The sequence below is a fragment of the Hypanus sabinus genome, chromosome 7, assembly GCF_030144855.1.
Source record: "Hypanus sabinus isolate sHypSab1 chromosome 7, sHypSab1.hap1, whole genome shotgun sequence".
Taxonomy (NCBI): domain Eukaryota; kingdom Metazoa; phylum Chordata; class Chondrichthyes; order Myliobatiformes; family Dasyatidae; genus Hypanus; species Hypanus sabinus.
The window spans coordinates 7,362,409-7,389,397 of record NC_082712.1 but is presented as its reverse complement, the minus strand read 5'-3'; the positions used below and the strand labels follow the sequence as shown (position 1 = coordinate 7,389,397).

Genomic DNA, 26,989 nt, shown 5'->3' with positions numbered 1-26,989 from the left:
TTTACATTGCTATGGGGGGAGAAACGTGACATCCTGCACGTCTCCCCCTCATGTCTTGGGGCCCCCCCTTTTGACTCAACCCAACAGTGATCTGGCGATTCTCACAAAGAAGGGGGCTACGGACGTAACAATATACACACACAAACCCCATTTCCAGAAAAGTTGGGATATTTTCCAAAATGCAATAAAAACAAAAATCTGTGATATGTTAATTCACATGAACCTTTATTTAACTGACAGAAGTACAAAGAAAAGATTTTCAATAGTTTTATGGACCAGCTTAATTGCATTTTGTAAATAAACACAAATTTAGAATTTAATGGCTGCAACACACTCAACAAAAGTTGGGACAGAGTTAAAATAAGATTGAAAAGTGCACAGAATATTCAAGTAACACCGGTTTGGAAGACTCCACATTAAGCAAGCTAATTGGTAGCAGGTGAGGTATCATGACTGGGTATAAAAGTAGCATCCATCAAAGGCTCAGACTTTGCAAGCAAGGATGGGTCGTGGCTCACCCCTTTGTGCCAAAATTCGTGAGAGGATTGTTAGTCAGTTCAAAAGGTACATTTCCCATCACAAGATTGCAGAGAATTTGGGTCTTTCAACATCTACAGTACATAATATTGTGAAAAGATTCAGAAAATTTAGAGATATTTTAGTGTGTAAAGGGCAAGGTTGGAAACCACTGTTGAATGCGCGTGATCTTTGAGCCCTCAGGCGGCACTGCCTAAGAAACCGTCATGCTACTGTGACAATTATAGCCACCTGGGCTCGGGAGTACTTCAGAAAACCATTGTCACTTAACACAGTCCATAGCTGCATCCAGAAATGCAACTTGAAACTATTACGCAAGGAGGAAGCCATACATCAACTCTATGCAGAAATGCAGGCGAGTTCTCTGGGCCCGAGCTCATTTCAGATGGACCGAAAGACTGTCGAACAGTGTGCTGTGGTCAGATGAGTCCACATTTCAGCTAATTTTCGGAAAAAAACAGGCATTGAGTTCTCCATGCCAAAGATGAAAACGACCATCCTGATTGTTATCAGTGAAAGGTGCAAAAGCCAGCATCTGTGATGGTATGGGAGTGCATCAGTGCCCACGGCACGGGTGAGTTGCATGTACGTGAAGATACCATTGACTCTGAGGCGTATATTAGGATTTTAGAGAGACATATGTTGCCATCAAAGCAACATCTCTTCCTGGGACGTCCATGCTTATTTCAGCAGGACAATGCCAGACCACATTCTGCACGGGCTACAACAGCGTGACTTTGTAGACACAGAGTGCGTGTGCTTGACTGGCCTGCTGCCAGTCCAGATCTATCTCCTATTGAAAATGTATGGCACATCATGAAGAGGAGAATCAGACAACGGAGACCACAGACTGTTGAGCAGCTGAAGTCTTATATCAAGCAAGAATGGACAAAATTTCCAATTGCAAATCTACTACAATTCGTATCCTCAGTTCCAAAACGATTAAAAAGTGTTATTAAAAGGAAAGGTTATGTAACACAATGGTAAACATGCCTCTGTCCCAACTTTTGTTGAGTATGTTGCAGCCATCAAATTCTAAATTTGTGTATATTTACAAAATACAATTAAGTTGGTCAGTAAAACTATTGAAAATCTTTACTTGGTACTTTTGTCAGTTAAATAAAAGTTCACGTGAACTAACATATCACAGATTATTGTTTTTATTGCATTTTGGAAAATATCCCAAAATATCCCAACTTTTCTGGAAACGGGGTTTGTATGTGTATATGTGTGCGTGTGTGTGTGTGTATGTATGTATATATATATATAGCTTGTTAGCTTCTTCTTTGATACAGTTATTGAACTGCATTTCATTGATTGCGCAAATGTATAAGTGCATAAGCAGCCGATAGATCGCATGATAAATTGACTGGGCCACCTAAACAAGAAAGGCTTTTGAGCATGCATGTTTTTTGTCTCGGCAAGCCTGGTTTGTTGCTCCCTCACTAAATTGTCTAGTGTGTACCATTCAAATTCGACTTAGTAAAAACCTTTAATCATATATACTACTCGATTGTAGTTCTTGCTCCATGCATACGTCATAACTATTTGCTCCAAAGTGCAATTCCCTGGATAAAGAGGCTACTCCCAAGTTCCTTACAGGAGTTATTAGTGATGGTTTCACGGTACATATAGTAGGCTAGCAGTTAGCACAATGCTATAAAAGCTTGAAGCGATCCAGAGTTCAGAATTCATTTCCGTGGCCATTCTGTAAGGATTTTCTGTGCATCCTCTCTGTGGAATGTGTGCTTTTTCCCCAGATGCTCTGGTTTCCTCCCATAGTTCAAAGACATGCCAGCTGTGTTAAATCGTCATTGTAAATGATCCTGTGATGAGATTAGGATTAATTGGAGTTGTTGGGGGTTACTGGGGCAGTGTGGTTCGAAGGGCCTAGTCTGCACTGTATCACTAAACTTCAAATAAATAAACAAATAAAGTTCTTATTTTTGGTTATCCATACTACTCCTATATTGTGGCCAACTGCATTTTTCCTCTCAGTACTCCAAAACTAAGAGCAGTAAATATAGCAAGTTAAGAACTGGTGTAATGCAATACCTCCTTGAGTCTATAATTTCCATAATGTTATGACTGATCTTTTGCTGGCCTTAAATCAACTCCAAGTAGCCCATCATTCAGAAGCTTATCCATGAGCACATTCAAGGACTCGTCTGCCACAGGTCTTAGTGGTAGGTCATGACACTTTCATAAAATAAATTCTTTAATCTTTCTGATTTTACCTGATCCTTTATTCACCACCCTTCTTCCACTTCCATCCACTACGAAGGGAAAATCCTCTGAGCAGTTCAGATAGCCTCCAGAATTGTTTGTTTCCAGGGAGTGGAGGCATAGCTAGCTCAATGTTTCTACGTGCATTCAGTGGCCACTGTATTAGGTACAAACAAGAGAAAACCTGCAGATGCTGGAAATCCAAACAACACACACAAAATGCTGGAAGAACTCAGGCAGCATCGATGGAAAAGAGTACAATCTGTTGTAATGGTACACCTGTTTGATAGAACAAATGTTTAATCAACCAATTATATAGTAGCAACTCAATGCATAAGAGTATGCAGACATGGCCAAGAGGTTGCTGTTGTTCAGATCAAACAATAGAATGAAAAAGAAATGTGATCTAAGTGACTTTGTAGTGCTAGGTGGGGTGGTTCAATTCTCTCAGAAACTACCAATCCTCTGGAATTTACATGCACAACATTCTCTAGAAAAGTACAGCATAGAAATGGGCCCTTTGGCCCATCTAGTCTGTGCCTTACCATTTAAACTGCCTATTCCCGTCGACCTGCACCAGCTCCATAAGCCCTTCATACTTCTCCATTTACCGAGAATGGTGCAAAAAAAAATCCAGTGAGTGAAAACACCTTGTTTTCATTCTGTGGACGAAAACACCTTGTTAATGAGATAGGTCAGAGGAGAATGACCAGACTGGTTCAAGCTGACAGGAAGGCGATGGTAACTTAAGTAAGCAGGCTTTGCAACAATGGTATGCAGAAGGGTATCTCTGAACGCACAACACGTGGAACCTTGATGTGGATGGGCTAAAGCAGCAGAAAAGCACACTAGGTTCCACTCTTGTATCTAATAAAGGGGCCACTGAGTTTAAGTCACATCCTTAAGTATTGACTGAAGAATCTTCTCAGAGCCACTTTCATGCAAGTTTGTTCCTCAAGCAACAGATGAACACTAATAAATCCAAGCATAAATTTCAGAAGGACTCCATTCATAGAAACTAGTTGGAATGTGGAACACAGACTGATTAATGTGAGTGATGAAAACTACTTCAAAATGCAAGGAGGCTCAAGCAAACTTGGAGAATGTAAAAAAAAATAATTGCAAATTAATGTAAACATTGTTAAGTAAATAATGGTGTGTTTCTTTGGGGGTGGGTGAAAGGGGATGACTGTTTTTGAGAAATAAGGGAATGGGTTCACAAGGTTTCAGAGTAGCGACCAAGTTACAAGTGTTATAAATGCAAAGAAGGCACATAGAGAAATAACATTCAGAACATTCAAAAGTAAGTTGTATTAAACATAGAATTATGTTTACACTGTACATATAGTGGTTCCGGTTTATCAGGACTCTTTGGGACCAGTGTAGTTTGGTCCATTTAAACAGTTGCTCCAGTTAGCTGACATTTCATGGAAATAGTTAAAACGTATCAAAAAAAGAGACAAACTACCATTTAACTGAGTAACAAATTATGTATTCAAATGAAATACAAAACAAGTTAAAACATAATCAATGCTACGGTGTATAATTCATTCCTAAATGTTGAAGTAGTGAAATTGTTTCATTTTCACTCTTGGCTGTTCCTGGCACTTCCAAGCCTGAATACTTGAAACCGCAGTGAACGAAACAGTTCTGACCTGTGTTACTGCTTATGACTCGCCATATGTCAGTGACAAAAATGACTGCTTTTTTTTATACTTACCTGGCAGGGGAGAGACCGTGATCTTGAAGGCGGTTCTCCCAGGACGAGGCTATCCCATTGCACTTTGGATGTGCTGACGCCTGCGATGTCCCCAAATGCGGGATACTTGACTGCAAAATTTGTGGTAGTGGGGGACTGCATTCGCGCTATATAAAAAAAAATGACTGCTTTTTGAACATGTACGCATTCAAATGACGCTATTAAAAAAAACTGTTCACTCTAAGCACGGTGTAGTGTCTAATGGACACACAAGTGTTTGCAACTGATGCCAGCAAATAAGCAAAATAATGTCATAAATAAAATAAGGCCTAATTATCAGGATCCTCTGTATAGTAAAGGGTTATACATTAAATATTTTATATATTTTATGCACACACGCACACTCCTTTGAGATAGATATATATAAAAATTGTGAACCTTTTACCTGTTTTTCAGCATTAATTACTCATAAAATGTGGTCTTATCTTCATCGAAGTCACAACAGTAGCTAAACATAATCTGCCTAAACTAATAACATGCAAATAATTCTACTACTTCTTGTTAATACTGAGTACACCATTTAAACAATCACAGTCTAAGTTCAAAAAAAAGTATGTGAACAAAAGCTATTTGGAGTCAGAAGTTCCAGTCAATAAATTGAGATTGCGGGTGTGGGTTGCAGGGGTGTCCTGCCCTTTAAAAAGACACAAAGTCAGATTACTGTCAACACCTACTCCTCAAGAAAGATCCGTTTCCTTGATCAGAGCAACTTATAGAGGACCGTAGAAAAGTCTACAGGAGCATTTCTAAAGTCCTGAGGGTTCATCAATCTACAGTAAGAGAAATTGTCTACAAATGGAGGAAATTCAGTACCGTTGCTACTTTCCCTCGGAGTGGGCATCCTGCAAAAATCACACCAAGAGCACATCGTGCAATGCTGAAGGAGGTGAAGAACAAGCCAAGGGTAACAACAAAAGACCTGCAGAAGTCTCTAGAACTCGCTGAAGTCTCTGTTCTTGTGTCCACTATAAGAAAAACACTGAACAAGATGGTGTTTGTGGAAGGACACCATGGAGGAAACCACTGCTGTCCAAAAAAAACACATTGCTGCCCATCTCAAGTTTGCAAAAGACCACCAGGATATTCCGTAACACCCCTGGGACAATGTTCTGTGGACAGATGAGACAAACATTGAATTTTATGGCACATGCACACTGCTATGTTTGGATGAAAAGGGGCACTGCACACCAATACCGAAACCTCATCTCAACTGTGAGGCACGGTGGAAGGAGCATCATGGTTTGGAGCTGCTTTGCTGCCTCGGGGCCTGGACAGCTTGTAATCGTTGAGAAAACAATGAATTCAAAATTGTATTGAGGCATTTTCTAGGAGAATGTCAAGGAAGCAGTCTGTCACCTGAAGCTTAATAGAAGTTGGATGATGCAACAAGACAATGATCTGAAACATGAGTAACTTAATGACAGATTGGTTTAAAAAGAAGAAAGTTTGTGTTTGGAATGGTCAAGTCAGAGACCAGACCTAAACCAAATTGAGATGCTGTGGCATGACCTGAAGAGGGCTGTTCATGCAAGGTATCCTAGGTATTTATGAACTGGAACAGTTTTGTATGGAGCAGTCTAAAACTGCTACTCACCGTGGTACAAGTCTGATCAGCAGCTACAGGAAACATTTGGTGGAAGTTATTACTGCTAAAGGAGGTTCTACCAGTTATTGAATGTATGTGTTCACATACTTTTTTTCCAGCCTGGACTGTGAATGATTAAACAATGTGTTCACGAAGCACATGAAAAGTACAGTTGTTTGTGTTTGTTATTAATTAGGCAGATTGTGTTTGTCTACTATTGTGACAGCTGAAGATCAGACCATATTTTCATTGCCAAGGGTTCACAAGCATTTTCTTACAACTCTGTATGTGTTTACACATAGTCTCTCTATAACCATATAGATTGAAGTTATATTAGACATTCTCATCTTGTGATAATGCATAAACATCTTTATGATTTTTTGCATAGCTTGTGCTCCTTTCCCTACCCAATTTTTCTTATTCTGGCATCTTCCCTCTTCCTTTCTAGTCCTGTTGAAGTGTCTCAGCTTGAAATGTCAACTATTTATTCCTCTCAATAGATGCTGCCTGACCTGCTGAGTTCTTCCAGCATTTTCTGTGTGTTGCTCTGGATTTCCAGCATTTACAGAATCTCTTGTATTAAACATACTGTTAATGCACTTAGGATATGTTACACAGGCAGGAAGCCGGTCACACAGCACTACAGTAAGATATATTTAGAAATAATAAAAGCATTGAGAAGGATACGGGAGCATTATAGAAACTAAAAAAGAAGGGATAATATTGTAACTGGAGCTGTATCTCTGAAGGAAGATAGGACTGGTAATTAAAGCGATCATTGGTAAACATGGGATTGATGTTTCTACTGATGGAGTTAGATATTGAAAAATTTGGAGCTTTAATTATAAGATGGCCACTAATAACTCCTGTAAGGTAGCCTCTTTATCTGGGGAATGGCACTTTGGAGCAAATAATATAAATGTGACAAAGGAGAAGCTAACAAGTAGGTGAAGGGGAAATGAGTTCTAGGGTTTATTAACATTAAGGAAAATTAACACAATTCAATAAACAAGTGGAAGAGGCAGCATCTGTGAAGTATGAAACACTGACCTGTTTCTTAAACTCAAGAGATTCTGCAGATGCTGGACATTGGAGGAATACGATAAATGCTGCTGGAATTCAGCAGTTCAGGTAGTATCTTTGGAGAGGAACAAAGGGCATGATCAATTATAGAAGATGAGGTGGAATGTAGAGAAAAGATCTTGTGGACCAAGGACATTTGGCCTGTTTCTGCTGTAAATTTTATGTAATGGAATGACTGATTTAGTTATCTTCGCATTGTAGGTATTCATCGGGTTTGTTCTAAAGCAGTTTGAATACATAGAAGTGGGCCAGTTCAGGTGAGTGTGAACATCTTGGGATTTGTGTCCAGTTTTATTTTGATAACTGTTAAGTATTCATGCTTAATCATCCTATTTACCAGCACTAGGTCTACAGCCTTCTATGCCTTAGTGATTCAGATGCTGAAACATTTTCCCTGAGGTTCTGTTGTTTATACCCAAGTCTTAATCTATCCTTTTCCCCTTTCCTTTCACTATCTGCTCTGAGAGGACTTCTGTTAACACGGGGTGTGTTGAACAATTATAGTTTCTTCTTTACAGCAGACACAGGGCTGGTTTGCCAACTTCTGCTCCTATGTAACTTGGAACATGCTCACTAGCATTGCAAATGGAATCACTTTTTGCCATTATACACTCTCTAGACAAATTAACTACTTAATGCTGAAAATACTGCCCATATCTATTCTTAAATTCCAGTTTGTGCATTCTGAACCTGTACTTTTGAGTAATAATTTGGGTTTGATTTTTTTTTCCACTTATTTTTCATTCTGTTTTCTGTTTTGTAAGATTGTAAATTTTCAGATTTAGGGGGAAAATGGCATTTGGATCGATTGTAGTTTTATGTAATAATCTGGTAAAATTAGTACTGATGAATAATATATGCTTTCAAAGTTTTCCACTGCCACCACCTCAATGTGTTTTTGGAGCTGTATCTAAGGAAGGATGTTGTGGCCATAGAGAGGGACCTTAGAGAGTTACCAAGAATAATCCCAGGAATTAAATCTGAACCATGAGAGTGTTTGATATCCCTGGGTCTCTCTCGCTGAAGTTCAGGAATCTCATTGTAACCTACTTAATACTGAAAGACCTGAACAGAGTGGACTTGGAGAGAACCTTCAGTAGGAGAGTCTATAATCTGAGGGCACAACTTCAGAATAAAAGGACGTCCCGATGGAACTGAAATGAGGATTTCCTTCAGCCAGAGGGTTGTGAATCTGTGGAATTTGGGGCTACTGGGGCCAAGTCATTGAGAACATCTAAGGGGGAAATTGATAGGTTTTTGATTGGTATGGGGTTTAAGGGTTATAATAAAGTAATAATAATTTATTGAGCACTTTTCATACAGGCGATGTAGTTCAAAGTCATAAAATAGAAACACGTAAAGACAAAGTGATAGGTAAAAGCAAGGCTAAATAAATAGGTTTTGAGCTGGCATTTGAAAGTATCACCTGAATCTGCATGCACTATCTTTTGAGGGAGATTGTTTAAATTTAAGAGACTGGCAGAAGGAGATCTGAGAGCTTGATGAGGATTATGAAACAAAGGCAATTCTGTGACGTGCTCCAGTTCCAGACCACCATAAGAAGTCAAGAGAACCTTAAAATCAATTCCAAAAGATACAGGAAGCCAAAGTAGAGTAACTAGGACAGGAGTGATATGCTCCTTTATCAGGGTTTTAGTTAAAGAGTCTAGCAGCAGCCTTCTGAATGAGTTGAAATTTGAAAGTCCATTTTAAAAAATGCATTTCAGTAATCTGGTCTGTTTTAATATAAAGGTATGAATTAGTTTTTCAGCATCATTGCATGACAGAAACGGATGTACCTTTGCAATGTTTCTTAAATGTAGAAATGCTCTTCTGGTCACTTTCTTTATGTGGGATTTAAAATTCAAATCTGAATCACAGATATTACCCAGGCTAGTTCCTTCTAATTTTTCAAGGGAAAAGTGGAAGAATGGGGATAAAAACAATCAGTTATGATTGAATGCTGAAGCAGATAAGATGAGCCAATTGGCCTGATCTTGCTCATGTGTCTTATAGATTTGCCCAGTTATTGCAGACCAGAATATTCTGAATTTCTATAAACCACTTCATAAGACCATAACATATAGGCAAGAATTAGGCCATTTGGCCCTTTGGGTCTGCTCTGCCATTTCATCATGGCTGATCCAACTTTCCTCTCAGCCCCAGTCTCCTGCCTTCTTCCCGTATCCCTTCATGCTCTGACCAATCAAGAATTTATCAACTTCTGCCTTAAACATACATACAGACTTGGCCTCCACAGCTACCTGTGGCAAAGAATTTCACAGATTCACTGCATTCTGGCTAAAGAAATTACTCTTCATCTTCATTATAAAAGGATGCCCCTCTATTTAAAAGCTGTGTCCTCTGGTCTTAGACTCTCCCACCATAGGAATCTTCCTCTCCGCTTCCACTCAGTCAAGGCCTTTCACCATTTGCTAGGTTTCAATGAGGTCATCCCTCATTCTTCTGAATTCTAGTGAATGCAGGCCCTGAGCCATTAGACTCTTCATATGGCAAGCCATGAATCATTTTTGTGAATCTTCTTTGAACTCTCTCCAGTTTCAGCACATCCTTTCTAAGATAGGGGGCCCAAAGGTTCTCACAATACTCCAAGAGAGGCCTCACCAGTGCTTTATAAAGTCTTAACATTACATCCTTTATTTTATACTCCAGTCCTCTTGAAATGAATGCTGACAATGCATTTGCCTTTCTCACCACAGACTCAACCTGCAAATTAACCTTTAGGGAATCCAGCATAAGGACTCCCAAGACCCTTCACACCTCAGTTTTTTTGTATTCTCTCCATTTAGAAAAGGTCAACCTTTTCACTTTTTTGCCTGTTCTCCTAACCTGTCTTGTTCTTCTGTAGCCTCTCTACTTCCTCAAAACAACCAGCTCCTCTACCTATCTTAAGTTTGTCTGCTAACTTTGCAACAAAACCATCAATCCCATCATCCAAATCATTGACACACAACATAAAAAGAATCAGACCCAACACAGATCCCTGTTGGACACCATTAGTCACTGGCAGCCAGTTAGAAAAGGCTCCCTTTATTCCCAATCTTTGCCTACTGACAATCAGTCAATGCTTTATCCATGCTAGAATCTTCCCTGTAATACCAGTAACTTGTCAAAGACCTTCTGAAAATCCCAAGTACACAACATCAACCGTCTTTTTTAGTCTATCCTGCTTGTTACTACTTCAAAGAATTCCAACAGGTTTGTCAGGCAAGATTTTCCCTCCAAGTACCCTGAAACCACATCCTTAACAATCGACTCAAATGTCTTAACCACTGAGGTCAGTCTAACTGGCCTATAGTTTCCTTTCTTCTGTCTTTTCTTGAAGAATGGAGTAACATTTGTAAGTTTCCAGACTTCTGGAACCATTACAGAATCTAGTGATTCTTGAAAAATCATTACTAATGCCTCCACAATCTCTTCAGCCACCTCTTTCAGAGAACCCTGGGGTGTAGATCATCTGATCACGGTGACTTACCTACCTTCAGACCCTTCAGTTTCCCAAGAACCTTCCCTCTAGTTATGTTAACTTCACACACTTCACTCCCTCAACACCTGGATCTTCCACTATACTGCTAGTGTCTTCCACTGTGAAAACTGATGCAGAATACTTATTCACTTCATCCGCCTTTTCGTTGTCCCCCATTACTATCATCGTTTTCCAAAGGTTTGATATCCACTTTCACCTCTCTTTTACACTATGAATTTTAAGGTCAGTATTTAGCAGAATGTATGTATCTTAAACAAGCATTCTTAAAGATCTGCATTCTTAATATAAAGTACAGCATTGTTGTTATCAATTGACGTAAAGGAATTTAAAAAAAAATCTTTAATGATTTTTAGGGACAGAGGTATATGGTATATTTTTTTTGGGGGGGTGAACTTTAAACCCCAAATCCTATTAATTTGCAAGTTGTTTTTATGATTTTCTTTCAGAGAATCAGAGGCCATCATTCCAAACATATTTTTCTTCTTGGTGTTGCTATCATACGAGCGTTATCACTCCAAGCCGATCATCGGAATTCCCAAAATTATCCAGCTGTGTGATGGGATCATGGCCAGCGGTCGGAAAGCTGTTACACATGGTAATAATGCCTGCTCCCTGCATTGTACTGCAAAGTCTGAGGTCACTACTGTTGACAGCCAAATCAGTTATACCGTGTACTCAGTGGCCAATTGATTAGGGTCAGGAGTGGAACCTACTGTGGTCTTCTGCTGCTGTTGTCCGTCCACTTTGAGATTTGGCGTGTTGTGCATTCAGAGATGCTGTTCTGCACACTACTGTTGTAATGTGCAGTTATTTGAGTTACTTTCACTTCCTGTCAGCTTGAACCAGTCTGGCCATTCTCCTCTGATTCCCTCATTAACAATGCATTTTCTCCCACAGAACTTGCTGCTCACTGGATTTTTTTTTGTGTTTCTCGTTCCTTTCCATGTTAACTTTAGAGACCATTGTGAATTAAATCAGCAGTTTCTGAGATACTCAAACCACCTGTTCTGGCACCAACAATCATTCCACGGTCGAAGTTACCTAGAACACATTTCTTCCCCATTCTGATGTTTGGCCTGAACAACTGAACCTCTTAACTATTTCTGCATACTTTTATGTATTGAGTTACTGCTAATTGATATTTGCATTAACAAGCAGGTGTACCTAATAAGGTGGCCAGTAAATATATTTTTTTATGATGTAAACTTTCTAAAATGCTGGTTTGTAGTTTTTTTAAATAAAGCGACTAAGTTTTTTTCTGTCAATTATTTCATTTTTCTGAATATGACTGGTGATCTTTTCCATGAGCTTTTCTCCAGATTGGTAACAGTCTTCCTCAGAATCAGGGCATGGGTTTAGGGCGAGAAAGGAAAGATTTAAAAGGGACCTGAGGGCAGCCTTTTCACTCCATGGGGGGATGAGTATGTGGAATGAGCACATGAGTATGTGCTGAGGGGAAAGGTCCTGGCAGGTTTTCAAAGCTATTCCTTTGAGGGTTTTGGAGATCTGACTTTGGTATTGGTAAAGGGAAAATAGGTTTGTTTCAGATGCTGTTGTGTACTGGCATATTTTTTTTGGCTGAATTTCAAACTGCTTTGTTTAACTGTTTAAAAAAACTTTCTCTCTGAAGAGCTAATGTTTTTAAATTTCCAGTGGACAAATTCTCCTCTTGTACTTTGCATAGCAATCCCGGCACTCCAGCCTATAGTACATGATCTGTTTGTTCTGCGAGGGACCAACAAAGCAGACGCTGGCAAGGAGCTGGAAACACAGAAGGAGGTGGTGGTTTCTATGTTGCTGAGGCTCATCCAGTACCACCAGGTACATCCTGAACTTTGCTTTAAAATTCTGTTGCCACCAACTCCCCCAACCCTACCCCATATCCTTCCTATTCTAAAACTTACAATGTTTGTATTAACGTGGTACAGAGATTTGGTTTCAACATGACCAATATCACAGTGGTTTGTGGCTGTGACTAGTCGTGGTATCTTAACACCATCTACTGACCTCAGTACTATAGCCTTCTGTGGTCCTATCTAACAAAAACTGATCAGGCATCACCGATGACTCTCACCCTCCTGCCTCCTTTTGATGTGGTGAGTTGCATATTTCTGCCACTGTGTGTGAAGAACTGCTTTGTGTCTACATGACCTAGTTCTAATTTTGTTATGCTCTTTTGCTTATCCATGCCATCAGACTGTTGAACCAGTGAGGATAACTTCACTCACCACCTCTCTGAACAAATGCCAGAACCTACAGGCTCACTTTCAAGGACTTTACATGTTCTCAATATTATTTTCTTTTTATTTTCAGACTTTGTCTTGTTTTGTGCATTGTCAGTCTTTGGTCATGTTTTGGTTTGTGAAATCTTATTGTATTCATTTTCTTGTAAATGGATGAAGAAATTGAATCTCAAGGTATCATATGTTAGCATGTGATAGTAAATTTACTTTGACTTTAGATTCCACTACCAAACAAAAGAGATTATCTACTCTATCAAATGCTTTAATCACCTCTCCAGCTCAGATCACCCCTTAATCTCCTAAATGAAAGCAGGTATAAATCAGTCCATGCAATTTGCTTTACTGTGTTAGACCAATGATATTTTGGTAACCATGGGTTGCACCTTTTCCGTGGCTGTATATCCTTCATTTATGAATACGAGATTGTTCCACAATTTTTTGGCATCCAGCAGAAGAAATAAAGTTTGTTTATAGTGTAGGGTTGTGAAGACCATGATAACGAATGAGTAATTGCTATTAAAGGAATTATTTTTCACTCATTGGAGACAATAACAGTAGCCTTTTTTGAACCATGCTCTGATTATGGCTGCTAAAGCAACTAAACTGGTTTCCTCTTGCTGAATGTCTGGTATGGAGCACATTGTGACTAATGAGACTCGAACTAGTCACATTATTTATCTCTGTCAATTAACCGGACTGTGAAACATTCTTGGGTTTGACTTTTTTTTTATAAAAACCAGAGGCATTGACTTTCTCTAAACAGTTACTATCTTTGTTCGGAATGCCATATATGCATAGAAATAGGATGGCTGTACTGAGTTCAAAGTAATTGTCAAATGGTGTTCATTAAATGATTACAACGCACACAAAATGCTGGTGGAACACAGCAGGTCAGGCAGCATCTATAAGGAGAAGCACTGTCGACATTTCGGTCCGAGACCCTTGGTCAGGACCTTTGTTAGGTAATATTGCAGGACATTGAAGAGGACCATGAAGCATTCTTTTCTGAAAGGCAAATTATAATTGACTATTCCTGTGAGCCTTTTTTGAAGATGTAACAAACAGTATGGATAAGGGAGAAGCAGCAGATGTAGCATAAGATATATGAAGTATCTCATTTGAAAACTCACAAGAGCACATCAGTTAAAAACAATTAAATTGGAAATCAGAAAGCAAAATCCGCAATGGTAGCATTGAATATGAATTTCTGGAGTGTATACAGGTTGTTTATTTAGACAGCTTTCTTTTGCAGCTATTGTACTTATGAAACAAGCTGTTCTAGATCAACTCCTTTGCAATGAGAAGAAAGAACGACCACAGCAGAGAACAACATGTGCAAATGCTGGAGGAATTCATCAGGACCTGATGAGCAGTTTGTATCTGAAATGTCGGCTGTTTATTTTTCTCCATAGATAATGCCTGACCTGTTGAGTTCCTCCAGCATTTTGTGTATGTTGCTCTGTATTTCCAGCATCTGCAGAACCTCTTGTGTTTATAACAAAGAACAGATGGAAAGTGAAGTAGTTTGATTCTAAACAGAGGAATTATCACAAATAAGAGAAATCTGCAGATACTGGAAATCCAAGCAATGCACTCAAAATGCTGGAAGAAATCAGCAGGCGACGTTCCAGACTGAGACTCTTTATCAGTAAAAAGATGATGTCAGGGTAAGAAAGTGAAGGGAGAGGAGGAAGAAGTACAAGGTGGTAGGTGAAACTGGGGGAGGGGTGAAGTAACAAGCTGAGAAGTTGATTGGTGAAAGAGATAAACAGCAGGAGAAAGGGAAAATCTGATAAAGGGCAGAAGGCCATGGAAGAAAGGGAAGGGGGCGGAGCACCGGGGGAGGTAAAGAGCTAAGGTGAATGGGGAAATGCTGAAGGAGAGGTGAGGTGCAAAAATTACTGGAAGTTGAGAAATTGATGTTCGTGCCATCAGGTTGGAGACTACACAGATGGAATATAAGGTGTTGCTCCTCCAACCTGAGTGTGGTCTCATCACAATGGTAGAGGAGGCCATGGACTGACATGTTGGACCTTTCCCATTCAACTACCATTCAGACTGGTCTACTGATGATGCCATAGGCATGGTGCTCCACTGTTTACTGGCTCATCTGCAGGAAGCTGGCGAGAAGGCAGATGTATGTTGTTGAGTGGGATCAGAGCACACTCAATGGGCTGAATGGCTTAATTCTGCTCCCATGCCATACACACACACACACACACACACACACACACACACACAGAGTCATATGACAATAAACTTGAAGAATTATCTGTTTGTAGTAAATTGTGGGCATTGTTTAGGGTTATGAATATGCTGACAGTTTGTGGATGATAGACAGCGACTGATGGACTACCATAGTGTTTGGTGCTTAGATCTCAACAAATTGCAATGATTTGAACGAGTGAACATGTAAAATGAAGATGGTTGGGGTTTTCGGAGGGTTACAAAGAGACTTCAGACTGATTTACAGTACTGTGCAAAAGTCTTAGGCAATATATAAATAATACCCACACCCACCTACACCACGTATAGTAGCCACGACTTTTGCACAGCACTGTAATACTTTTATGTATTGCACTGTACTGCTGCCACAGAAAAAACAATTTTTATGACACATGTGAGTGATGATAAATCTAATTCTGATACGGGTCTCTTTTGTGGACTGATAGTGAGCAGGGAGAGTGGAATCATGGCTGGGAAAGGAGATGGGAGGGAGTGAGAAGCACCAGAGAGATGTCTTGGAGTGCCCATGAACCTGCTTTATCTAAAGCTTGTTTATTTTTCATACTCCATCACTTATTGTGTACAGAGTTTGGCCTTTGCAATGTTGACTATGTATCCCATTCCCAATTCAACTTTATGTCTATATTAAATATTTATAATGTTCAACTTTATCCAATTATCTTCATGCCTCTTGAATATAGGAAAGAGGAATAAATCATATCAAGCTGAACTCCCAGGTTCTTATTTCATCACCTTTCCCCCACCCATTCACCTTCCTCCTCACCTGGTTTCACCTATCACTTGCCAGCTCGTAATCCTTTTCCTCCTCCACACCTTATTCCAGTATCTGCTCCCTTCCTTCCAGTTCTGATGAAGTATTTGGCCTGATACATGGATTATTTTTTTTTCCTTTTCTTAGATATTACCTAACCTGCTGAGTTCCTGCAGCATTTTGTGCATGTTGCTCAGTGGAACTGGCTCATTAAAATTGCAGTGTACCAATTGTCATGTCTTAGCCCGGATGCTTTAACAAACATAGTTTTCTTTTCTTTTAAATAGAGCTGCAGTAATCATCTTGCCATGGTAAGAATTGCAGGTTTAATTCTTGTACAGTGACATTGATAGCATTGAAGAACAGTGTTGACTTCAATCCACTGATTCTGAATTGGGTGAAGGCTTAGGATGCAGTGTTGGAGCAGTGCACCATCTGCTCTGAACTGCTCCAGGCTGGTGTTACGCCTTGCCGAGAAATGGTAGTGTTTCTGGGTGTTGGCAAAAGAGGTATCCTTGTGCTTACCGTGGTTTTCATAATGGGGTTTGGACACTTGGACTGTAATGGAAGATGTGATAGGGAAAACTGGAGAAACACCTCCTTCATTCCTCTTCCCTCCATTCAGTACAATACCACCTCCCCACCACCACCCATACTTTGGTATTAAATTTTTAAACATGAAATTCTGCAGTTGTTGGAAATCCAGAGCAACACAATGCTGGAGAAACACAGAAGGTCAGGCAGCATCTATAGAAAGAAATAAGGAGTTGATGTTTTGGGCTGAGAATCTTCATCGGGGACTGACTAATGAGTAAGCTTTTAACTTCCCTACTTTGCTATTTTAAACAATATGTGGGGTGACCAAATTCTTACTGCAGATAGGTAATGTTTCCATATTTTTGCTGAATGCTATAATTGTATGCCAAAACAAACTGGGTCTGAAGTTCTCAATCCTGATTTAGAATTCAAAATAAGAGTTAATTGTAAGACTCAGAATAGCACAAAGGCAAACCCTTCAGTTAATCATGCCTGTGTCAACCATGAGGCCAAAGGATTTCCATGAAGCTAATCTCAGGCAATTTAAGTGTGGAATTGTGAAGCAATTATTAACATAATGAGCAGTGGGAATCTCTGCCGCCTGTCGAACAAGTTGAGGAGACCCGAGGAATTGAATTGTTAAGACACATCAATACATTTTTGCTGATCATTGAAATGACACAAGTGGCCACATTGTTAATTTGATTTGTTCTGCTTCCCAGCTTTCAGTCCATAATCTTGTAAATGGCAGCTATTTAAATATTTTAAAAGTAATTTGTGTTTCTCCATGTGCCATGCGTTCAGGTAGTGAGTTCCTTTTTGGTAAAATGTCTGTTCCATCAGCTTCTATACCTTTCATCACCTATCATTACTGATATCTCTCTAGTAATGAAATCTACAAAGGGAAGTAAATCCATTCTGTCTATATCTCTTTATAATTTATCGTGACTATATTGTAACTCTGTTTCTGTTCCAAAATAAAACAGCATGTAATAATTCTTCAATAACTACACTAATTCAAATAAACAATGAAGCTCAAAGAACATTTTTGGAATGTGGCAGGAAAACAATGCACTTGTATCCTGAACATGCAAACTTCACACTAGGCATCTGAGGTTAGGATGCAATCCAGGTCATCTGAATTAGAGTAATGCACACAAAGTGATGGAGGAACTCAGCAGGTCTGGAGCATCTATGGTATGATGAAGTATATCAGCCTTAAACATCAACTCAATTCCTCTCTACAAATGCTGCCTCATCAGCTGAGTTTCTCCAGCATTTTCGCGCATGTTACTCTGGATTTCCAGCATCTGCAGAATCTCTTGTCTTTATGATTTCCCACTCAGCATTTGGCCCAAATGAGGGGAGCCTGATTACTGAAGCTGGCCTCTATATATTCCACCTGAACAAGCCTCCATGTAAACTGTTGAGCAGCCCAGGTTGTTGGTTTCAGCCTTACCCATTTCCTTTCATTACTTCACCCTATGAGGAAGGAGGCTGGAAAATACCGTCTCATCTCTGCAGATCTTCTGGTACCGGTATAAAATTCACACCAACAGGGTAGAAGAGGTTTCCAGTATTAACAGCTGCATTTTTTTGTTATTGCAGGTGTTGGAGATGTTGATTCTGGTCCTTCAGCAATGTCACAAAGAGAATGAAGATAAGTGGAAGCGCCTTTCTCGTCAGATTGCAGACATGATTCTGCCGTTGTTGGTTAAACAGCAGGTACTGGTGGCTACGTTATTGCTCGTGGGTACAGTCATTCAGAGGTTAGGTCATTAGATTTATGTCTGTTGATTTGTAGACATGATTTCAGATCCTGACGAATGGTGTGAAACAAAAATAGTCATTGGGAAGAAGGGTTATGGTTGTGAACGTAGCTCAACACATGGAAACTAGCTTTCCCTCCATGGATTCTATGTACACTTGTCCGTACCTTAATAAATCAGCCACAACAATCAAATACTCTGGAAATCCTAGTCAGTCTCTCTTCTCAAGATGCCAGCCATTCTCTCTTCTCACCCCTCCCATTTGGCAGAAGATACAAAAGCTTGAAAATATATACCACAAGGCTTCAGGACAGCTTCTGTCCCACTATTATAAGACTATTGAATGGTTCTGCTCAACAATGAGATGGACTCTTGACTTGGCTTGACCATCTTCCTCATTATGGCCTTGCATCTTATTGTCTACATACACTGCGTTTTGTAACTACAGTTGGCCCTTCTTATCCGCGAGGGATTGGTTCCGGGACCCCTCGTGGATACCAAAAAATGCAGATTCTCGAGTCCCTTATTTAACCTGGTTCAGTGCGGTGAACTTTAGGACCCAGTGGAACCCTGGACCTTATTCCCAGCGGAGCTCTGAATCCACAGTGTTTCTGTTCACAAAAATAATCACGATCACGATTGAAAATAAAGTGGAAATAATAAGGCGATAGGAAAGAGGTGAAGTGCCATCGGTCATTGGAAAAGTGTTAGGCTACGTCGGTCAACGATCAAAACAACTTTAAAGGATAAAATGAGATGGACCTTACCCCGATGAAAGCTACAACTATTACTAAGCAATGCAGTGGTTTAATTATTGAAATACATACATTTCTTAAGTGTTTTATATACATAGAAAGGTAAAATATATACTATTTTATAAGACAAACGTTTAACTAACTGACGCTAAATAATACTGGATGTAGCTGTTCCGACTTACTTAGTAAGAGAACTTCTGATTTTTTTTATCCCAATCCACGATAACCTACGCACATCCTCCAGTATACTTCAAATCATCTCTACATATAATACTTAATACAATGTAAATACTATGTAAATAGTTGTTATACTGCATTGTTTAGACAATAATGATAAGAGGAAAAAGTCTGTACATGCTCGAACAAGTGCTGGAAGAGCACTTCTGGGTTTTCTCAATTCGTGCATGCAGAACTCGCGGATAAGGAGGGCCGACTGTATAGGACTTTATTTTGCATTCTGTTTTAATTTTCTTTCTCTTTTTTTGTAATTTATTTTTTTTATTGTTCATCAAACAAACATTTCCATAAGATGTATTTCAGACATTGTACATATATATCATATATATCACAAAGTATTTATCTGGGGTATACACTTATAGAAAAGAGTGGAAAGAAAAAACAAGCAAAAGGAAAGAACTATGTACAAGTAGGGAGTGATTTTTTTTTACAACAGATTCATTGATTTGTGAGAATAAAATCAGGCCTATGAGGCATTATGTAGTTAAACCATTTTTCCCAGTATGAATCAAATTGTTCCAGCTTATGATTAACGGATGCTGTTATCCTCTCAATTTTGTAAGTGTCCATTGTAATTTCCATCCATGTATTTAAAGTTGGGCTCTCCTGTGATAACTATTTCCTAGTAAGAATCTTTTTACCAGCCACCAGTATATTCATTTTCTTTCTCAATACACTGATGTGATGAAGTTATCTGCCTAGATGAAATACACTGTATTTCACTGTATCTCCGTACACGTGACAATAATAAACCAATTTAAAAGTTCAAAAATCCGAAGTAAATTTATTATCCAAGTACATAATGTCATTGCATACAACCCTGAGATTCCTTTTCTTGTGGGTATACACAGCAAATCCAAGAAACACAAATAGAATCAATGAAAGACCGCACCCAATAGAACGGACAAACAACCAATGTGAAAAAGACAGCAAGCTCTGCAAATACAAAAGATTTTTAAAAATCCAAGAAAAAAATCACGATGATAGATAAGCAATAAATATTGAGAATGTGAGATGAAGAATCTTTGAAGGTGAATCATAGACTGTGGGGACAGATCACCGATGGGGAATTACAAGACAATTTAATGAATTATAAGTCAATTAAAGAATAATAAGACACTTGAATTACAAGCAAAGTGAGGCTGCATTTGAAAGTGGATTGATGAAACAAAGTGATTCAGAAAGGAAAATCCAAAGGGATGATGTTTGTTGACTTATGAGGAGGAGATGCAAGTAAGAGGAAGAAGAAGGGTCATGTATCAGGTTGGTGTTAGGAGAGGAGGTTTCAGTCAAACGTGCGATGTATAAGTATAACTGGGTCTGAGCTTCAACATTTTAGGAACATTGGCCAGACTGCACTTGGGGTGTTGTGAGCTGTTTTAGACACCTTATCTAAGAAAGAATGGCTGGCATTGGAGAGGGGTCTTGAGGAGGGGTTCTTGAGAATGATTCTGGGAATGAACGGGTTAATGTCTGGGGAGCGTTTGATAGCTCTGTGCCTGTAGTCACTGGAGTTTAGAAGAATGAGGGAGAGTAGAAGAATCACATTGAAACTTATTGAATATTGAAATATTAGGTAGATTGGATGTGGAGAAGATGTTTCCTATGGTGGGGGAGTCTAGGGCCAGAGGGCACAGCCTCAAAATGAAAAGGATATCCCTGTAGAACAGAGATGAGTAATTTCTGTTGCCAGAGGGTGGTCAATCTGTGGAATTCATTGCCACAATGGCTGAGGTGGCCAAGTCATTGTGTATATTTACTGCAGAGGTTGATAGGTTCTTGATTAGTGAGGGTGTCAATGATTATGTGAAGAAGGCAGGAGAATGGGATAGTGAGGGCTAATAAATCAGCCATGGTTGATTTGGAGCAGGCTTGATGGGCCAAATGGCCTAATATTATGCCTGTGTCTTGTGGTCTAACGGCTTCTTTCCATCTTTGATTTCTGAGCAGTCCATGGACCCATTAACACTACCTGTATGTCTTTTCATTCATTTTTACACCTGCGCTGTACAGCTGCCACTTAATAACAGATTTCACAACTAATGTCAATGACGACATCTAAGCCTGTGATTGAAAAGGATTTATGCCTGCATTTAAATTCGTAAGTTTCCTGTGTATTTTGGGTGTGGAGTTGGTCGGGAAACAGTGAGTTTAATTTGTGCTTTCTTGCTTGTTCTTGTTGTAGATGCACCTTGATTCACACGAGGCCTTGGGAGTACTGAACACCCTGTTTGAGACGGTCGCACCCTCCTCTTTGCGACCCGTTGACATGCTGCTCAAGAGTATGTTCGCTATGCCTCTTACGCTGGTAAGATCATCACCTGAAGGTTTAAGTTTGTGAATTCAAATAGAATTCATTTCTGAAACGTCTCTGCTGTGTATTTCTAAAAACCCACTTCACCTGTCCCACATGTCCTAATGATGGGTCTTGGCCTGACACGTCGACTGTTTATTCTTTTCCATTGACGCTGCCTGGCCTGTTGATTACCAGCATCTGCAGATTTTCTCTTGTTTTAATGCCTTCGACTGACTACACAATTGAAGAAACTGTGTTTTGCTTGGTTAAAAGTATTACATAAATGCAATTTGCTTCCATTATTTGAACTCCTGACTTAAATTTGTTTTTTTTGGACAATTGCCACATTATCCCCCTTGTATTAGCTATTTTCACCCTGCCTGTCCACTCAATCTATGCCTCTTATCATCTTGTACACGTCTATCAAGTTGCCTTTCATCCTTCTTTACTCCAAAGAGAAAAGACCTTAATTCACTCAACCTATCCTCATAAGGCATCTGATAAATCTCCCTCTCTAAAGCTTCCACATCCTTTGAGGTGACCAGAACTGAACACAAAAATTATAAAACTGGTAGCTAAAAATTATAAGGAAATGGTTTGATGCTAACAATTTATCACTGAATCTAAGTAGAACTAAATTCATAATATTTGGAAACTGCGTACCAAACTCAATTTTTTTTTCTACTCCAAAAGAAAGCCATTCGAATTGTAAATAAGGCAAGTTATTATGAGCCAACTAATCCACTATTTATTCTTAAAAATTTAGAGATTTCGTAGATTTTAAAATAGTACAAATTATGTATAAAGTGAAAAATGGACAGTTACCACAAAGTATCCAAAGATTGTTTAAAATGAGAGAAAGTCAACATGGTTTGAGAGGAACGTGTATATTTCAAAAACAAAGAATAAGAACAAATGTAAAAACTCATTGTTTTTCAGTCAGAGGGGTGAATCTATGGAACAGTCGTAGTGAGAATTTAAAAACATGCACCACACCTATTAAGTTTAAAAAATTATTTTAAAAATAATTTAATGAACAAATATAAAATACATGATTTATAATGAATGGTAGTAATGTAAATAAATGATACTTGGAATTGGATTTTGTGTTAAAAGATTATGAACATTATTTGTTTTGATGTGATGATTGACGTCAAATATGTTTTTGTATAAGTAAGAGGGGTAGGCGTAATAAGCTGCAGCTTCAGCCTACACCCTTTCGGTCTGTTTTAAAGATTTTTATTATTTAATTTTGTTTTATGAAATATCATTGAAAATTATGTTTTTGTTATGTTTGTACTGACAGAAATAAAATTTCATTCATTCATTCAATATTGTAAGTGCTGCAGAGAATGCAGAGGAGATTCACCAGGATGTTGCCTGGATTGGACTTCAGTTATGGGGAGAATTAGAAAGGCTAGGCTTGTTTTCCTTTGAGTGAAGGAAGTTGAGAGGTGCCCTGATGGAAGCATCTAAGATTATGTAGTATATAAGGAGTACGTACACTAGATTTCATGGTCGTTCTGTAGAATATGGGCATTTAAATAAACTCTTAGGCACATGGATGAGAGGAAAATGGAGGGCCATGGAGGAGAGAAGGATTAGATTGAGTTTAGAGTAGGTTAAAAGGTCAGCCAGTATAATAGGTCAAAGGGCCTGTACTGTGCTTCTATGTTAACAAGTGACACACAGCAACATAAGGCATAGGCGGGATAGATGGTCACATTTTCACCCCCATAACAGGATTATCTAAAATAAAAGGTTTAAGGTGCGAGGTAGTTCCTTTGCATAGTGTGTGGTTGGTATCTGGAATATACTGCCAGAAGAGGTGGTGGAATCACTTACAATCAGACTGGCGCCTTCCCTCCTATATAGCCCTCCTTTTTCTATCATCTATATGCCAGTCTAAGGGTATCTTAATGCCCCCTGAACCCCATTTTTCATGTCTTCTCCCCATAACCTTTGAAGCCCTTACTAATTAAGAACCTATCAACTTCCACTTTAAATATACCTGATGACTTGGCCTGCACAGCTGTCAGTGGCAATAAATGTGACAGATTAGCTTTATTGTCACATGCAGATTTGAAACATACAGTAAAATATGTTGCTTGCATCAACAACCAACACAATCTGTACCTATGTTGGGAGGAGCCCACGATTATTGTGCTTATGGTGCCAACACTGCATGCCCACAACTTACTAACCCGTATATTTCTTGGAATGTGGAGGAGACTGGTTTTAGGAAATCAACTCAGTTGTGGGAAGAATGTATACAAACTAATCTCGGACAAAAGCATTATGCCAATCACTACTCTTCAATATACCGTACGGCTTTCATTCTAAATTCAAAGTACATTTGTTATGTTAGGCAGCCTCAAAGCAAAGAAACCCAACAGAACCCATTTTTTAAAAAGACTGTCAAACACCAAATGTGCAGAGGGAGAAAAATTGTGCAACCGAAAAAAGCAAGCAAACAACTGAATTTCACAGAAGTGAGTCCACAGCCACGAAGCCAGTCATCACTGCAGCCGATCCAGGAGGCCATTAGTTGCAGGCCACGGCCTCAGTTCAGTGCAGAGAGGAGTACATCTTGCAGAGCAGCGAGCTGAACCGGCTCGTCCCTCACCTCCAGCCCTGACACCCGGATCTTTTCAATCTGGGCTCGCACTTAAATAATCATCACCCTTTGTGTGAAGTGGCTGCCCCTGATGTCCCTTTTAAATCTTGCCTCTGCTCTTTACCTATGCTCTCTTGTTTTTAGTACCCCCTCAGTTTTTTTTTCCATAATCTGTGTTTCTGCAGCTTAAGGAAAAAACTGAGTGAAACCCATCTTTCACTCTTTCAGGTATCGGTCGGAACTGTTCAGCTTTGGATATCCGGCATCCTTGCTATCTTGCGGGTACTTATTTCTCAGTCCACTGAGGATATTGTCCTGTCACGGGTTCAAGAACTATCCTTGTCCCCATATTTGATTTCCTGCCAGAACATCAGTAGGTTGAGGGATCCAGGGAATCAAACAGTGCCATCAGTGGAGCAGGACGAAGAGACGCAGAACAAACATCTGCCTGAAGAAACTTTTGCAAGGTATTTGTTGTCATCTTGTATACCTCTATATAGTCATTTAATAGATTTTTTTAAAAGTATTTTGTAGTTGGTGATTTAATGGAATACACTCAGTGATTACTGTTAGATACAGGACTGGATCCTGGTGTAGTCTTCTGCAGCTGCAGCCCATCCACTTCATGGTTCAATGTGCTCTGTGTTCAGAAATGCTCTTCTGCACACCACTGTACCAACATGCGGTTATGGAATTACTGTTACCTTCCTGTCAGCTTGAACCACTCTGGCCATTCTCATCTGACCTCTCTCATTAACAAGGCGCTCTTTGTTTCACACACCATTCTTTGTAAGCTCCAGAGACTGTTGTGCATGAAAACCCTAGAGTCCCCTTGATTGTTCACCTTCATTCCATCTGCCGATGACCAATCCATATGGGATGTAAGTTGGGAGGATTTGTACAGGAAGTAGCGGTTTGCCCTGTTTTTGCTTCAGCTGGTTCATTGGAAAAGATACCTGGTTTAATTCCAGATTATTTGCAACACTTCATCCAGTTATGGCAAAAGTCATCCCATTTATTCATTGGTTTGTTTGCTAATTACATTTTTAATCTCTTAAGTATTGCCCCATTGACAATGGACGATCACGTTTGATCAGAGAACTTTAGCTTAAATTAAATCTATCCTTAATATTTTTTTACAATTTATTTTGTTTTTATGTAGCAATACAGCACTGTAATAGGCCCTTCTGGCCCAGTGATCTGTGCTACCCAATTATATTCGTGACCAATTAACCTACTAACCTGTATGCCTTTGCGAAGTGGGAGGAAACCAGAGCACCCAGAGGCAGCCCACGTGGTTAGAGGGAAGGAGAATGTGCAAACTCCTTATAGACTCCAGTGACTTCACTGGCATTGTAATAGTTACATTAACTACTATACTGCCCTGCCACCCCATTACCTGCTTTACGGGAAGCAATCCCAATTTTTATCTGTACTTTTATCAGCCAGCCGCTCAGGCCCTCTAGTGTTGGTAACATCCTTGTGAACATTTTCTGCACTCTTTCCAGTTCATCCAAGTCTTTCCTATATAACATGACAACCCAAACTGTACACAGTGCACCAAGAGCGGCCCCAGCAACAGCTTTCAGCTCAAAACGTCAGCTCTCTATTCCTTTCCATCGATACAGCCCAACCTACAGAGTTCCTCTAGTGATTTATGAAGTTTGATTCCCTTGCTTTGGTCCACTGTTACTCTCTTTACAAAGTCCACAATTTCGTGTGCTTTCTAAATTGAATGTGTAATATCTTTTCTGGATGTATCTTCCACTGGGAAGCTGACTGTACGTCTTTTTTGTTCAGGTTCCTGCTGCAGCTGGTGGGCATCCTCCTTGAGGATATTGTGAACAAGCAGCTGAGGGTGGATATGAGTGAACAGCAGCATTCCTTCTACTGCCAGCAGGTTGGCACACTGCTGATGTGCTTAATCCACATCTTCAAATCAGGTAATGAGCAGCCAGTCCTCCCTGAACATATGGAAATTGTTGGCATAAATCCGCAGTAATAATAATGACAAATATTTAGCTTGGTGTTTATAAGTCCATTAACATAGGAAAAGAATTAGGCCATTTGGCCCACCTGGTCTGCTCTGCCATTTAATTATGGCTAATTTATTATCCCTGTCAACCCCATTCTCCTGCCTTCTGCCCAGAACCTTTTGAGGTACTTACTAGTTAAGTACCTATCAATCACTGCTTTAAATATACCTAATGACTTGGCCTCCTCAGCTGTCTGTGGCACTGAACTCCACAGATTCACCATTCTCTGGCTAAAGAAATTACCCCTCATATCTGTTCTAAAGGGATGTTCTATTTTGAGACCGTCTTCTGGTCCTAGATTCTCACTATGTGGAAACATCCTCTCCACATCCACTCTATCTAGACCTTTCAATCTTCACCTGTTTTCAATGGGATCCCCCCCCCTTACTTTTCTAATTTCCAACAAGTACTGGCCCAAATCCTTCAAATACGTACATTAACTCTTTAATTCCCAAGACCATCCTTGTGAACCTTCTCTGGAACCCCTTCAAAGCCAGCACATTCTTTCTTGGATGTGGGGCCCAGAATTCCCCACAGTACTCTGACCAATGCCTTAAAAAGCCTCGGCATCATCGTGAGCCATCATACAGAAGCATGCACCTCAAGGAGGCGACTTCGCCTATTTAAACCTCAACCAGGTTTACTACATTCCTGTTCCAGTTGTAATACCTGCTTGGGTTTTAATGTCTCGTTTGAAAGGTGAAATACAGGTGCTGCTGTAATCTGTGGATTTGGGCCCTGCTTAACAGGCTCACACAGGCTGACATTTCCTGTCCAATACTGGCAGAGTACTCCACCATTGA

The 26,989-nt window shown here is 39.6% G+C and overlaps 1 protein-coding gene and 1 non-coding gene across 3 annotated transcripts in view; both read left to right on the top strand.

Moving 5' to 3' along the window:
• Positions 1-26,989, top strand: part of htt (huntingtin) — a 264,099-nt gene that overhangs the window by 174,147 nt on the left and 62,963 nt on the right. For both annotated transcript variants that reach the window (XM_059974136.1, XM_059974135.1), the window contains exons 33-39: positions 7,392-7,447; positions 11,145-11,293; positions 12,383-12,519; positions 18,085-18,201; positions 21,423-21,545; positions 24,379-24,617; positions 25,951-26,093. In XM_059974136.1, coding sequence (XP_059830119.1) covers positions 7,392-7,447; positions 11,145-11,293; positions 12,383-12,519; positions 18,085-18,201; positions 21,423-21,545; positions 24,379-24,617; positions 25,951-26,093 — 964 coding nt within the window. The remainder of the gene's footprint in view (positions 1-7,391; positions 7,448-11,144; positions 11,294-12,382; positions 12,520-18,084; positions 18,202-21,422; positions 21,546-24,378; positions 24,618-25,950; positions 26,094-26,989) is intronic.
• On the top strand, positions 4,476-4,634 carry LOC132397575 (U1 spliceosomal RNA). Its single transcript, XR_009513392.1, has one exon. It is a non-coding gene; the product is annotated as a U1 spliceosomal RNA (small nuclear RNA).